Source organism: Antechinus flavipes, chromosome 3, assembly GCF_016432865.1.
Source record: "Antechinus flavipes isolate AdamAnt ecotype Samford, QLD, Australia chromosome 3, AdamAnt_v2, whole genome shotgun sequence".
NCBI lineage: Eukaryota > Metazoa > Chordata > Mammalia > Dasyuromorphia > Dasyuridae > Antechinus > Antechinus flavipes.
Window position 1 is genome coordinate 6,591,672 of NC_067400.1, and position 13,602 is coordinate 6,605,273.

The following is a 13,602-nucleotide window of genomic DNA, read 5'->3' on the forward strand; positions in this document are numbered from 1 at the left end:
ACATTAGCAGCTCAGCTGGGTGATTAAATTTTAGGGTCTTCATGGCTCAAACCCAAACAAACCAAGGCTCCCCTGCAACTCAAGATGTCACGTGTAGTACCGCAAAACCTGTTTTGACAGGGAAAAATCATTTTGGGCTTAGGCCCTTGGGTGGTAGCATCTTAGTAGTCAAGCCGAATGCAGCCCTTTTCAAATCTTTACCCTAATTTTGAACTTCCTGGGCCATAGGTGTTTGGTTTTCTCCTCCCTCTTTTCTCAAGAGAATTTTTCTCAGGAAGTTAGGTTCCCACTTTGGGCTTATATTTATCAGCTTTTCCAGTTCACCGGGGATAGACAGTGGGGGATGGGGGCAGTTGAACCAAATAAAATAATCCATTCGAAGGGTGTTTATAAACATTTGATGTGGAGAGACCTGGCTTCCGGTCTAGAATAGGAAACTAGAAATACTGGGCTAAGCTCTCAGTCCCAGGGCATTCAGTTATGCCTTGATAATCGCTTCTAAAACTGTCAACAAGCATTTGGAAAGTTGCTGCAGATTACTCACAGAGAAATGTAAATTAAAATAACTCAAAGGTTTTGTGTCAGACTCAAGTGGCAGATTAAAAGAGATGGAAGCGATGAGTTGCTGGAGAAGTTGTGGGAAACCAGGCTCATTCATATGGAGATGGTGGATCTGTGAACTGAAGGAGCCTGGGAAATGATATGGAATCCTAATGAGAGAAGTCTCAAAAGTGTTCAGTGCTTTTGGCCAAGTGGTTCTGTTACAGGAATAAGAGGCAAAACTCATTTGTCAGAATATTTATACAAGGCCAGGTATGTGTATATGCGTGTGTGTGTGTGTGTGTGTGTGTGTGTGTGTGTGTGTGTAAAATGGGATGAAATAGATTAGATAAAACTGCATTGTCTTAGCAGTTTTTTTAGTTAATGTTCACATTGAATAATTTAATTTTGATTTTTGAAAGTGAAGTGACATAGAAGCCAGGGAACTCCCTCAACCCTATCCTGGTTCTGTGACCCTGAATAGGCTTTTGAATCTCTCAGAGATCCAGATAACACTTGAAGACCAAAGTATCCCGATTTACACTGAAAGAAGGAGCTTCCACACTGGGAGAAATTCTAAGACCAGAACAAAGGTTCAATTTTCACAGACTCACAGAATCTCAGAACTGGAAAAGGCCATCTCATTAACCCTTCTGCCATCCTAAAAATATCTATAACCCCATACTCAGTAAATACTTAGGAACCAGGCTGTGCTGGTAAAGAGTTAACAACCTGATTTCAAAAAGTGTATATTTAATAGACTTTTTTTAATGTTCAAACTACATTATTACATTTTTCTATAATTTTCTTGCCTAGAGATAATCAACAACCCAGTAAATCAAATCTTGATTTCTATAATTGCCAATCTCTGAGGCACAAATGCTCACACTCAAAATTGAACCTTGGTCTCTGGACAGCAGGTATGAACGGCACTAGCACACATCTCTTAGAAATTCAGCTCAGACATAGAGCTGGAAGTTCAAGTGGTCAACTGAGCCCTACTTGAAGACCTTAGCTGAGGATGAGTCTGCTGCTGCTTTCAAGACATGCAGTTACAGATTAGTAGAGCTATAAGTGATGAAAACTTTTTTTTAAGCTTCAAGAAAATAACCCAAAATCTGAATTCAGTAATAAAATCCTTTGTAAGTGCATTTATAAAATTTTGGGAGAAAAGTGGTCCTCTCTTTCTCCTTTTTTTCCCTTCCTTCCTTCCTTCCTTCCTTCCTTCCTTCCTTCCTTCCTTCTTTCCTTTTTTCCTTCCTCCCTCCTTCCTTCCTTCCTTCCTTCCTCCCTCCCTCCCTCCCTCCTTCCTTCCTTCCTTCTTCCTTCCTTCCTTCCTTCTTTCCTTCCTTCCTTCCTCCCTCCCTCCTTCCTTCCTTCCTCCTTCCTTCCTTCCTCCTTCCTTCCTTCCTCCTTCCTTCCTTCCTTCCTTCCTCCTTCCTTCCTCCCTCCTTCCTTCCTCCCTTTCTTCCTTCCTTCCTTCCTCCTTCCTTCCTTCCTCTCTTTCTTCCTTCCTTCCTTCTTTCCTTCCTCCCTCCTTTCCCTCTTTGATTTCTTCCTTCCTTTCTTTTTTCTTTTTTCCTTCATTCCTACCTTCTTTTTTTTTTTTCTCTTTCCCTCTTTCTTCTTCTTTTTTTTCCCTTCCTATCAATCAAAAGGAGGGTGGAGGATTTGTAAAAGAATATTAACAAAGGGAAATGAAGCCTTCAAGGGATGTCTTTGCCTGAAGGTTCAAGATTTAAACATAAAAAAAAATGAAGATTAAATATATAGTACATACTGTAAAATTTTTATATTTGATCTAAAATGAAAGCTTATTGGACTTAAAAGAAGCCTTTGTTTTTTTTCCAGAGTGACAAGAATCTACACTAATAACACAGCAGAGAGGAAAAAGGGACTATTCATCAGAATCCCCATCTGCTGAAAGTCCTACTTCTTAAATGGATCCAAGACATCTAATATCTTTCAAATAAGACTTGCTGCACTGTACTAAAATGCAGCTTTCCCCTCTCACCTAATTGTTTCATAAAATGAGAAGCTCAGCTTCTCACACCCAAGTTGTCTACTTTCTCACATTCATCAAAAGTCTCATAATTTTAGGGAATTAAAACCACAGACCGAGAAGCAGCAATAGAAGAAAACCCATAGGGAGAATGCATCGGTAATAGAGAATATTGTGAAGTTTATTATATAATTAAAAGGAATAGCAATTTGTACATAATAGCTATGCAGTTTCATGTGTATTTTGATAATTTTATTTTTCATCCCACCCATGTATTTATCTATTCATCTATCATATTTATTATCTATCTATAATGCTCACTACATGCCAGGCAGATTACAGAGACCTGGGGGGAAACAACTACATACTCCCTGGCTTTCAGGAGGTTAAAATTATTTTAAATTTTATTTAAAATTATTTTATTTTGTTTTAAATTAATGGAATTAAACAGCCATTCCATATCCTAATATAATAATAATTTTAAAAAATTGTACATGACACTGCATATCTATTATGTACAACTTGCTATTGCTCTTAAATATATGATAAATGCATCATGTACTTTTTCCCTTTTTTTCTCCTCTCCCCAAGATGGCCATCATTGGACACAAATAGGCAAATAGATGTTAAATTGTTCTAGCCATACCTCTATTTATCAGTTCTTTCTCTGGATGCAGATAATGTCTTTCTTCATATGTCCTTTGTAGTTGATTTGAATATTAATGGAGGAAAACAAAACCCCCAGGTGAATTGTAGGGTAAGATTGTGATTTCTGTAACATACTGTGTTGATGGCAGCCTCTCATGAAAAAGCTCATTTTTCCCCAAACAGGTCAGGAATTCCCCTCTAACAAGTCTTGGAAGGTCTGTGGGGCACTGACGGGATGTCTTAGACTGACACAACTACAAGGTGTTAGTGTCAGGAGTGGAACTCAGGACTCCCCACTTCCCAATGTCATTGCCAGTCCTCCATTCACTAGCTCATGTTGCCTTTCCCAATATATGATAAAGATGCAGACTTTTGCAGTGACCCAGACTGATTTCTAGTTCAACAAATAACAATATCCCTTAAATTACTATTTGGCTAAATGAATCTTACTAGATCAAAAAGGTTACTGTCTAGCCCTGTTGATTTCCGGTTCTTTTCAGGCGTGGTGTCCATGTCAGATTGGTCTCTCATTGTGAGGAAGCTCTACCCAACTAATCAGATTTCTAGAATGGCAACTGCTTTTCAGTGGGATGGACAGATTGAAGTCACGCAGAAGAAATGAAAAGGGAAGGCAGATGAGCTGCCTGAAAGTGAAGACTGAAACTGTCTTTACAACTCATGAATCTGCTCGGAACTTCATAGGATGAGAGAAAGGTGCAGAGAAACAGCTAGAAAGAGACAGAGACAGAGAGGCAGAGGATAGAGAAAGGCAGAGAGAGACGGATGGACAAAAAGAGGAAGAGAGACACAGACACAGGCAGAAGCAGAGAGATTGAAAAAGGCAGAGACTGAGAAAAAGAGCAAGTGAATGAGTCACACGTATTCACGCGTACACATGGGGTACAAAGCAATAAGTGGGGAGCAGACCACGAGAATGGAAATTTCACCAAAGAATCGATATGTAAATATCATCCCCATGTCCACTCCTCTGTCTGGTTCCAACTGAACAAAGTCGCTTTCTGTGGCTGGGGAAGTGGCTAATTATATACACCAGAGTCACTGGTCTTTGATGTTAATTACAGTGTCTTTTCCATCTTACCTTTGTTGCTTGGGACTGTTCCTCGGCAGATGCCTTCTAGGCGATGGAACACCTATCGGGACCATTCAGAGTTGTAAAAAAGCTCTGGCTGCTCAGAGATGGGGATCTTGAGTTAAAAGACAGTTCAGGAAGGGCAGCTGTCATTTCAAAATTCATTAGATTTTTGCATATTACACGGATATTTGTACTTTCATGGGTGGAGGAGGAAGAGGGTTGAATATTGTCATGTTTTTTGCTTTGTTTTTCCTCAGCAGCTAACATCTGATATTCATTTGGGGGGGGGGGGGGGAGGAAATGCCAAGGTAGGACTGAGTCCCTTTCCCTTGTCTATGGACTCCATTATGTTGAATTTATGGGAAAACAGTGGTTTTCCAATAAATTTTTCTTTTGAATCACTCTTTATATCAACTTGACATATGATTAATACTAATTGAGTTTTATGTTCAAAGGAGCCATTCCCCTAAGAAAATGACCACATGAATCTTTTTTTGTATGCTTTAGAATTTATTTTTTAAGATCTTCTATGTTATGATCAGAATTCATCACAATTGATTTTTGATACACTCAAAATAGAAATTATGTTGAAATATAGATTTTTCCCTCTCTCTCTATTTTTGTTGTTCGTGGTGGTAGGGGATACAAGGTGATGTTTTAAATTCTGAATTTTATGAAGGAATATGATCAAATGGGAAAGAGATGATTTTTTTTTTCCCTTTTGGAGATGAGGAGAGATACTCTGTCTGTTGGCAGGGCAGTATAGTAGTAAAATGGATGAACTTCTAGTCAGGACAGAATATGTTCTCATCCTTTCTTCAACACACTATGACCACAGACAAATAAATCCCTGAACTTCCCTTAGTCATCCGACTCCCAATAATTCTGTGAGCAAAATTCCTTTATACATAGGGTCCAATAGGTCTTATCAAGCTCCATTGAGATAATGGATGCAAGACACACACAGCCACACACCCTCACTCCCACCTGCATGTGAATGCAAACTCAAACATAACATGTACAAGTTATCATTAATATTGAGGGAGTATTGGTGTTGAGGTCCACAGCTTTTCATCCTAAAAGCTTTGTCTTCTTCTAAAACTCTTTCTAGCCCATAAATACAGACCTACTAATATCCTGAAGAATTCATTTAGTGAATAGAACTGGGGCTACCATATCTTACCAACTAAACTTTTCCCAAAGATTACCTGGATATGAGGTTACCCACAAAATTGGAAGATCTACCATTTTTATAGAGGCAATATGTAATAAACAGATTGCTGACCATATGCCCAGAGAAACCTGGGTTCAAGTCACATTTCCTGTCCATACAGGATTATAAGGCTGGACATTGTCATTTCTGGGCAATTCTACAAGACTATAAGTTGCAGAGAAAATCCCTACCTTCATTGATAGGGGACATTCTTCACCTAAAAGTTGTCTATATCAATTAAACCACAGGTCTAAGCTTCCTTCCTTCCTTCCTTCCTTCCTTTCTTCCTTCCATTTTTCCTTCCTTCCTTCCTGTCTCCCTCCCTCCTTCCCTCCATCCCTTCTTCTCTTCATTCTTCCCTCCCTCCATCTCTCCATCCCTCCCTCCCTCCCTCCCTTCCTTCCTTATTTCTTTCATTCCTTTGTTTTCTTCCTTCCTTTCATTTTCTTTTTTCTTTCTTTCTTTTTTCTTTTTTCTTTCTTTTTCTCTCTCTCACTCTTTTTCTTTCTTTATCCCTTCCTCATATCCTCCTTTGTTTCTCCCACCAACCATTCTTTCTTTCATCTTCTTTCTTTCTTTCCTCCCTCTGTCCCTCCCTTCCTCATTTCTTCCCTCCCTCCTCCCTTCCTCCTTTCTTCTCTTCCTCTTTTCTTTTTTCTTTCCTTCCTTCCTACACTACATTGAAATCCACTAGAAAATTTTTCCTAACCCTCTCTATCTATCTCACACAATACAGAGAGTGGATGTGAGTAGAACAAGAGAGTAGAACAATGGGGAGGGCTGTTGGTGGTGTGTGTTTGATTGTCACAGCTCTCAAGAAGAGCCTTGACACAGAACTACAAGATTTGCAAAGAACTTCACATTCATCCTCTCATTTGATCCTTACAATAGCCAATATAGTAAAGAACATTTATTTTCCCATTTTGCAGATAAAGAAACTGAGACTGACAAAAGTTTTCCATTCTATCTTTTTACAAGTTTCAGGGAATCCATTGTTCATCTTTCTTGTTATCTTCAATCACTAGTTTGAGGGCAGGGACAAGAGAATGGGGCAACATGCTTCATCATTAAAAGAGTTTAAACATTAAAACAACAGAATTGAGAGGACCAAGGGCAAGAGTTTTAGATAAACAAAGTTCTAAAGGAAATGAACGAATAATATGACTATCTAGATTGGGAGCACTTCAGATTCTTTATAATAAATCACAGATCCATAGGACTTCAATCATGTGGCACTTATGCTTAATATCAGTGCTTTTATTATCCCTGTTTTGCAGAAGGGGAAGCTGACCCCAAAGATATTGGATGACTTGCTCTGGATCACGTAACCATTATTGAACTTAGATCCTTCAGACAAAAAGTGTAACATTCATTCCTCTATATGATTCCTTTACCAAAAATACTGACGATGAAATATGTCAGGAGATCCTCCATGGACTTGGGCAGAATTGAACAATAATGGCACACTGGATATGAGGTGCCTTTTGTAAGGTTAATCCCCATCAATTCATGAGTCACAACAACAGCAAATACATCTCCTAGTATCCAAAAATATTCGGGATCATATAACCAAGTGACCCATCTAAATTTGTCGATTCCAAGGTGTTGGGATCTTACATAACAGAGAGTGGTAAAATAGTCATCTTGAAGAAAATGGAGAGGGGGAGAACACTTAATGGTTAGGAAGCTGTTCTTGGAGACAGAAGATCTGAATTTTGAGATTTCCAAAACTCTTGGCTTGTGTTATCTCATTTGCTCCTCACATCGACCCAGTGGAATGATGTTCTTTTCAATCCCATTTTACAAATGAGGGAACTGAGACTAAAAGAGGTGAAATGCTTAGCCTATTATTAAATAACCAGCGGTATTTGAGACAGAATTCCAATTTAGATCTTTCTGACTAAAGATCCAATGGTCTCCTTATGCCATCCATCTCACATCCTATTTTTAATAATTAAGATTCACTATTAAATTTGCAGTGTATGCAAAAGCTATTTCTTTAGCTAGATCCCATGACTCCTTCCAAATGGAAGGGTTTTTACAATTGCCCACATCCCAGAGGGCTGCAGGTATGATGTAACCTAACAAATGCAGATGCCAGGGTGTGGTTTCGCTCAGTTATATTGACAATTTACTCCATCTAGCCTTAAATATTTTTGCTTTCCCATAAGCATTGAAATATGGGTCATTTCCCCGATATTCTTAGGGATAAAACTCCTCCTTAACAGGATACTGTTGAACTGAGACCTGGAGAGGAGTGTGGATCTTGCCCCAGCTTTTACAGAGAGCATGGAGCAGAGCCAGCTTTCAATAGGCATCTCTTGACCCTCTACACTTCCTATGGTGCTTCCCACCATAGCCCAAACTTCCATCAGTGAAACCCTACTTGGGAAGCCTGTTGCAGCCACTCCCATGAATTCAACCATCACACATTTCTTAAATTCCCATTTTGTGTCACAAACTCTGATCATGATGGAGATAGAGGAACAAAACTGAAATCATTTGTGATCTCAAGAGCAATTTGGTAAAGTTATAAGAGCAACTATGAGGATATACAAAGAAAACTAAGGCAATTTGGGTAATCAGAAGGCTGTTTCCCAAATTCATACCAGGCAGGTAAAAGTTTGTAGTGGTTGCAATTGTTTTCCCATCTGAATTTTCCTTATACCCACATATTCACAGGTTTCTATTCCTTGTCTGATCATGTTTGCTGGTCTGTATCAGGAGGAAGTAGGCTACGGTTCCTTATTTCTATTTGGCTTTCTCATTGTGAAGAATTTTCTTATAGGTTAAAATAAACCATCCTCATCAGAGTGTCAGCCCACAGCTGCTGAAGAAAGCAATGAAACACCACAGTCTACCACAAACATAACCTGGAAGGAAGTCTTAACTCAGACCTCTAGTATTTTGTGACTAAAATCTATTTTTTTTAACCCAGATTCACATTCACAGGAACTCGTTTAGACACATAACATAATTGTCCTAATAATTCGCTTTGGACAGCTCCAGGGGGCCCTTTCCTGTGGAGGAGAAGTGGATTGATTTTGAAAATCACTACAAAATTTCTGATTTCCCATTCTTTCTTTTTGATATTTCTTTGTAAAGCCAAGGTCAAGAAAAGACAAATTTGACACTAGAGGTGACAGTGGCTGTGAAGTGATTCAATATGGTCTCTCTTAAAATAGGTCTTGTAAAATGAGAAGCCCCAGCACTGGCTGATGGGAAAGACCAGCTCCAATTCATTCACTCCTTCAGCATCCCTGAGAGCTCTGGTTCTTCATATAACAAACAGAATATCAGAAATGTTTCTGACGAGGATATTTTACAGGACATGTGAAAGTCGTCACTTCTGGCCCCAAATATCAATTCATCCATAAGCCATTAAATGAGAAATCACAGGCAAACTGTCATTTGTCACAGAGACATTGATCACATATAACATGATATCAATGATTCAACAAGCATTTATTTACCACCTAATCCACTGTACCAGATCAACGTATCATTTCCAAGAGATGATCTATTTCTGGCAAATACAGTTAAACAATCCTAGAACAATCTATCAACTATTAATCATCATATTTCAATTGACTAGTTGTGCAGCTCTTTCTTTGAGTCACACAACAGCATTTTCCTGGAAAGGGACTAGAATATTAATTTCTGAGAGCACAGACTCTTCTTTTCTTTCCCTGATTCGACTCCTCCATATTCATCAAATATCTATGATCATAATGAGGAAGGATGGCCATAAATTAAAGATATAGTCCCCTCTTTTATGGACCATTCTGCCCCCTTTGATCACTGGGGTAATCTATGGCTAAAAGAAGGTAGAATCGATTTGGCCAAAGGTTGTCAAAGGCACTTTCTTCTCCTAAGATAGCAGGATAAGTAAGTGAGATGCTGATTCGCTAAGAGAACCCCCCCTCAAATAAGCTATAGCTGTGTGTGACACAGTAGATAGTGTTACCCTCAACACTAATTGTGTGATTGTAGACAAATTACTTGACCTCCCTGTGTTTCATTTTGCTCATCTGTAAAATGGGGGCAATATTTGCACTTCAATCCCAGATTGTTCTGAGGACCAAGTAGAATAACTGATAAAAAGCTCTCTGCAGTCCTTAGAGTTCTGAACAAAATGATGGCTATCATTCTTGTCATATTCTTTCATGGTTAATCTCAGAAGAATGAGCAGAATGTTAACACATCTTAGGGAGAGGAGATTAGGAGCATGGGAATTAACTCTTCACTCTCTTTCTCCTCTGACTGTTTGGAGAGAGGTAGGGACTTCCAGGCTTGGGGAAAAGTGGTGTCTTTCAAACCCAAGCTGTGTCTAATTCATCCCAACTGCTCACTCTTCCTAAGCTGGAGAGCACGTGCCAGGTGCCCTTACCATGCCTCTTCTTTTTCCTCCCACTTCTTCCCTCTATAGCCCCCTATCCCGGGTGGGCTCTCTCCCTGCCGATTCGCAATCTCCCAGGAAGAGCAGCTGAGGCCTTGTTAGTGTCAGACACGGTGACAAATTAAACTTGGGGAAGATGATCACAGAGCTGCCCTAATCTGGCAGGCCAGGTGATAGAAACCGAGCCTTGGCTGAACCAGGGTCCAGGCTCTTCCAGTCCAAGCCCAGCCCAGAGGCTGCAGGCGGCAGCGGTGACGAATGACAAGTCCACCCTTCCCGATGGAGCCCGGCTCTTTTAACTTCTCCAGCCTCTTTCAGGAAGTTATTTTTGGGAAAAACAGCCCTTCCCATCTTCAGTCCAGCCACACTTTTAAACTAAACCCTAAATTCTAACTTGAATCCAATTTTTTTTTTGACCCTGAATATGTCCTGTAACTTTATGACTGGAAAAACACTGTTCAGATTACATTTGCAAGTTTAAAAATAGCCAAGTTCAATTCGAAACACGAGAGAGAGAGAGAGAGAGAGAGAGAGAGAGAGAGAGAGAGAGAGAGAGAGAGAGAGAGACCTTTTATACTTGATTGCCAATATCCCTTTCGATACTAAGCAGTACCCCTGTCCACTGACATGGCTGAGGCAGGCAGACAGCATGTTATTAGTCTCAGGCTGTTTACAAGGATGATGTCTACCATCCAAGAAAATGAGGAAAGGATACTCTTCTAAATTATACTTTATTAGGACACTCTTCTAAATTATATTTCATCAGGAAACTCTTCTAAATTCTACTTTATCAGTTTCCTAGCAGATGGGATTCCCAGTGTCTTTGACTTGAGATCCCTAGACATTCTACTCTGTCCAATGGGATTACTTTTACTTGGAAGACCAGAAACATTGAAGAGAAATCAAGGTAAACAAAATTGACACTTCAAAAATCTGACCGAAACACTCAATCATCTCATGTGGGGACATCACCACTTGTTAACTCTGGAGGTTTCCCGGAAAAGGAAGCCACAAAGGATGCTCGCTGGAGAATACAAGTAAGCTGGAAAGCCTCAATCCCACCACTGCTCTGGGCCAGAAGGGGCAGGCTTTCTGCCTTGTGAGGGAGATCGTTCCCCCCACCCCCGAGTCCCCAAACAGAAGAAACACTCCTAAAATCACAAGGCATTCCAATCAAGCTTGACTAAAAGTTAACACATCGCTCCCAAACTCACCGCTGGATGAAAGGGTCGGGGCAGCAGGGCAAGGTGGAGTATGGTGAGGGTTCGACATTCATTTCTTCCAGCTCTCTTGGGCGTAGACAAGCAGGGAAAGAGAGATGATATACACACATATGCCTAGGAGATAGATGCACATATATATATATAGGGAGAGATCAGGCCAGGCGGCTCAAGGCAAGCAGGTCAACTGCTACAAGATAGAGAAAGCAAGTGCCCCCTCTTCCTACATCTGCCAAGAGGTGGGGCTGCCTTTGGCCATGGCCAATGAAATCCATCAGGTGACTCAAGCATCACAAACAGCCCTTTCTTACCAGCTGGGCATCCTCTGCACGGTTGTTTTCCTTCCGTCTCTACATCTTCTGTCCAGCTCTTGACGTGGAGTAGCCACATTTGCTCTGGGGAACTTGGTGGCATCTCTGAACTTCTGATCCCTCTGGGGATTGGCCGGCTGCTGGAATGGCATCAGAGTTTAATTTCAGCAGCTCGGACTCTTGGAACGGGCCGGCCCGGGGGCTGCTGTGCGGCCACCCCACTGCAGATGACCTGCTTTTCCCCGTCGCTCATTAGATTCTGCCTCGGCAAGCATCCCGCCGGGCTGTGTCGGGGGTCCGGGCGGTTCGCAGCCATTTAGGAGAGTCTAGCTTTCCTTCTCTTCCCCATTTCCTTTCTCCTTCCGTCTCTCTTCCAGCCAATTTGGGCCGTGGTCCCAATCTCAAATGGCAAAGGCAGGAGCATTCCTTGATCACAGTAAATGTGGAAGAGGATAGAGTTATCCTCTAGGAAGAGAGGGTGGGGGCGGGGGCAAGATCTACCCTCAGCTTCTTAACTCTTGACCTTTGGATGGCTGCCTTCTTCCCTCTCCTTCCCAAAAAAAGACAGATGAGGATTCCAAAGTGTTCAAAATCCCCTCTCAAACTCTGAAACAACAAAATTCCAGCAGGGCTTCAAAAGTTGACAAGAATCTATATGTTAATTAAGAAGCCTTAGATGTTTAGAAAAAAAAAATCCTCAACTCTCCGAAAGGTCAAACGTCTGAGTATGTTTAAAAATATAATAAATCAACAATACTCTCGATGAAGTAAGTTTTGGGTACTTAAAAGAACTCAAAAATATTGCCCCACGTGGGAACATTCACCATAAGGAAACGCACAGCCCAAGTAACCTTGTCACTCTTGCTCTGAGTGCCGTTGTCGGCAGACCTATTCTGGGTTTGTGGTTTTGGGGAGTGAATGAAATATGAATCAGGAGCTAAATTAAAACCGACTCCACCAGAAGAAAATAGAGTTGGAGTGACTGTCACCAGTGTCCCAGTTCCGGGCCCCGCTGGTCACCTCCCCAGGGTGCACCTGGGAGCCTGCTGACCTCAGCAAATGCCGATCCTCATGGCCAAGCGGGCGGGCGGGTGAGGGTGGGCCATCGCCCTGGAAACAGGAGAAATTTCCTTAGAGGAAATTTGGGTTTGGAAGGTGTTACAGGGAAACATTTTCTTTGCTACTTCAGCCAGGATGGCAGAGAAAAACTATTTAAAGCTTGACACTCTCCTCCCACGCTCAGCCTGATAGTTCCTAACATCTGTGAATTGTGAATCCCACAAACTGGCAGGCCTGAGCCAGAGCCAACTCAAACAGCTTGCACTACAATATGCGAAACTTGTAGGGAAGATCATTTTCCTAATTAATTATAGATTTGTTAATTGGCATTAAAGGAGCTTTCCTTTTTTTTTAAATTTTTTGGGGGTGTTTTTTTTTTTGTTTGTTTGTTTTTTTTCCCTTTTTTTTGTTCTTCACTTGACAAATATTCATGACCTGGTACACACAGTCACTAGATGTCAGGTCTTTGGATACACAGGATCTGCTAGATCTAAAATTGCAGACTGGGATTCTAGGGGCTACTCTCATAGAATTACCAATTGCAGAGCTCTCTGCATGAAATAAAGAGATATGGGAAAAACTTAATTCATTAAGTCACACTGTCAAGGATTTTAAATGATAAGATCACAAGATAATTTATCCCAGAGGTAAAAGGGAGCCACTGACAAAAGGAGTAATGGTTTCGGATACTGTGGGGATGATGTTCATAATTAATAGAGAATAAGCTAGAGAAGGGTTACACTAAAAAGAGAGGAAGATCTGGTATTCCAATTAAGACATCATGATGGCTTGGACTATGGTGCTGGTCTTGTGAATGGGCAGAATAGAGAAAGGGAGAGTTATTGTGGAGCTTGGCAAGGGTTTGGATACATGAGAAGAGGAAGAGGCCAGTCTTCATGATTATGACCAAAGTGGTATCTTAGAAAACAAGGATTTTTGGAAGAAGATGGGATGTGAATGGGATGATTAGTTCTGTTTTGGCTATGTTGAGTTGGAGACGTGTAGGGGCAACTAACTGGAAATATCACAGAGATCTGGTCTCAGTATCAGCTGGCTTCTGGCTAAGTTACATCTGCTGGCACTGGCTTGCCTTCTGGGATTTCTTTCCCAGTGTATG

General features: G+C 40.9%; 1 protein-coding gene across 4 annotated transcripts in view; it reads right to left on the bottom strand.

Moving 5' to 3' along the window:
- TP63 (tumor protein p63) overlaps window positions 1-12,163 on the bottom strand; it is a 214,277-nt gene extending 202,114 nt beyond the window's left edge. Inside the window, exons 1-2 of one of the 4 annotated variants that reach the window (XM_051991652.1) lie at window positions 11,427-12,163; window positions 11,110-11,232 (exon numbers count right to left, since the gene is read on the bottom strand). In XM_051991652.1, coding sequence (XP_051847612.1) covers window positions 11,110-11,232; window positions 11,427-11,578 — 275 coding nt within the window. In that variant the 5' untranslated portion in view covers window positions 11,579-12,163. The remainder of the gene's footprint in view (window positions 1-11,109; window positions 11,233-11,426) is intronic. The other 3 variants (XM_051991651.1, XM_051991654.1, XM_051991656.1) reach the window with 3 other exon arrangements.
- Between the last annotated feature and the right edge of the window lie 1,439 nt (window positions 12,164-13,602).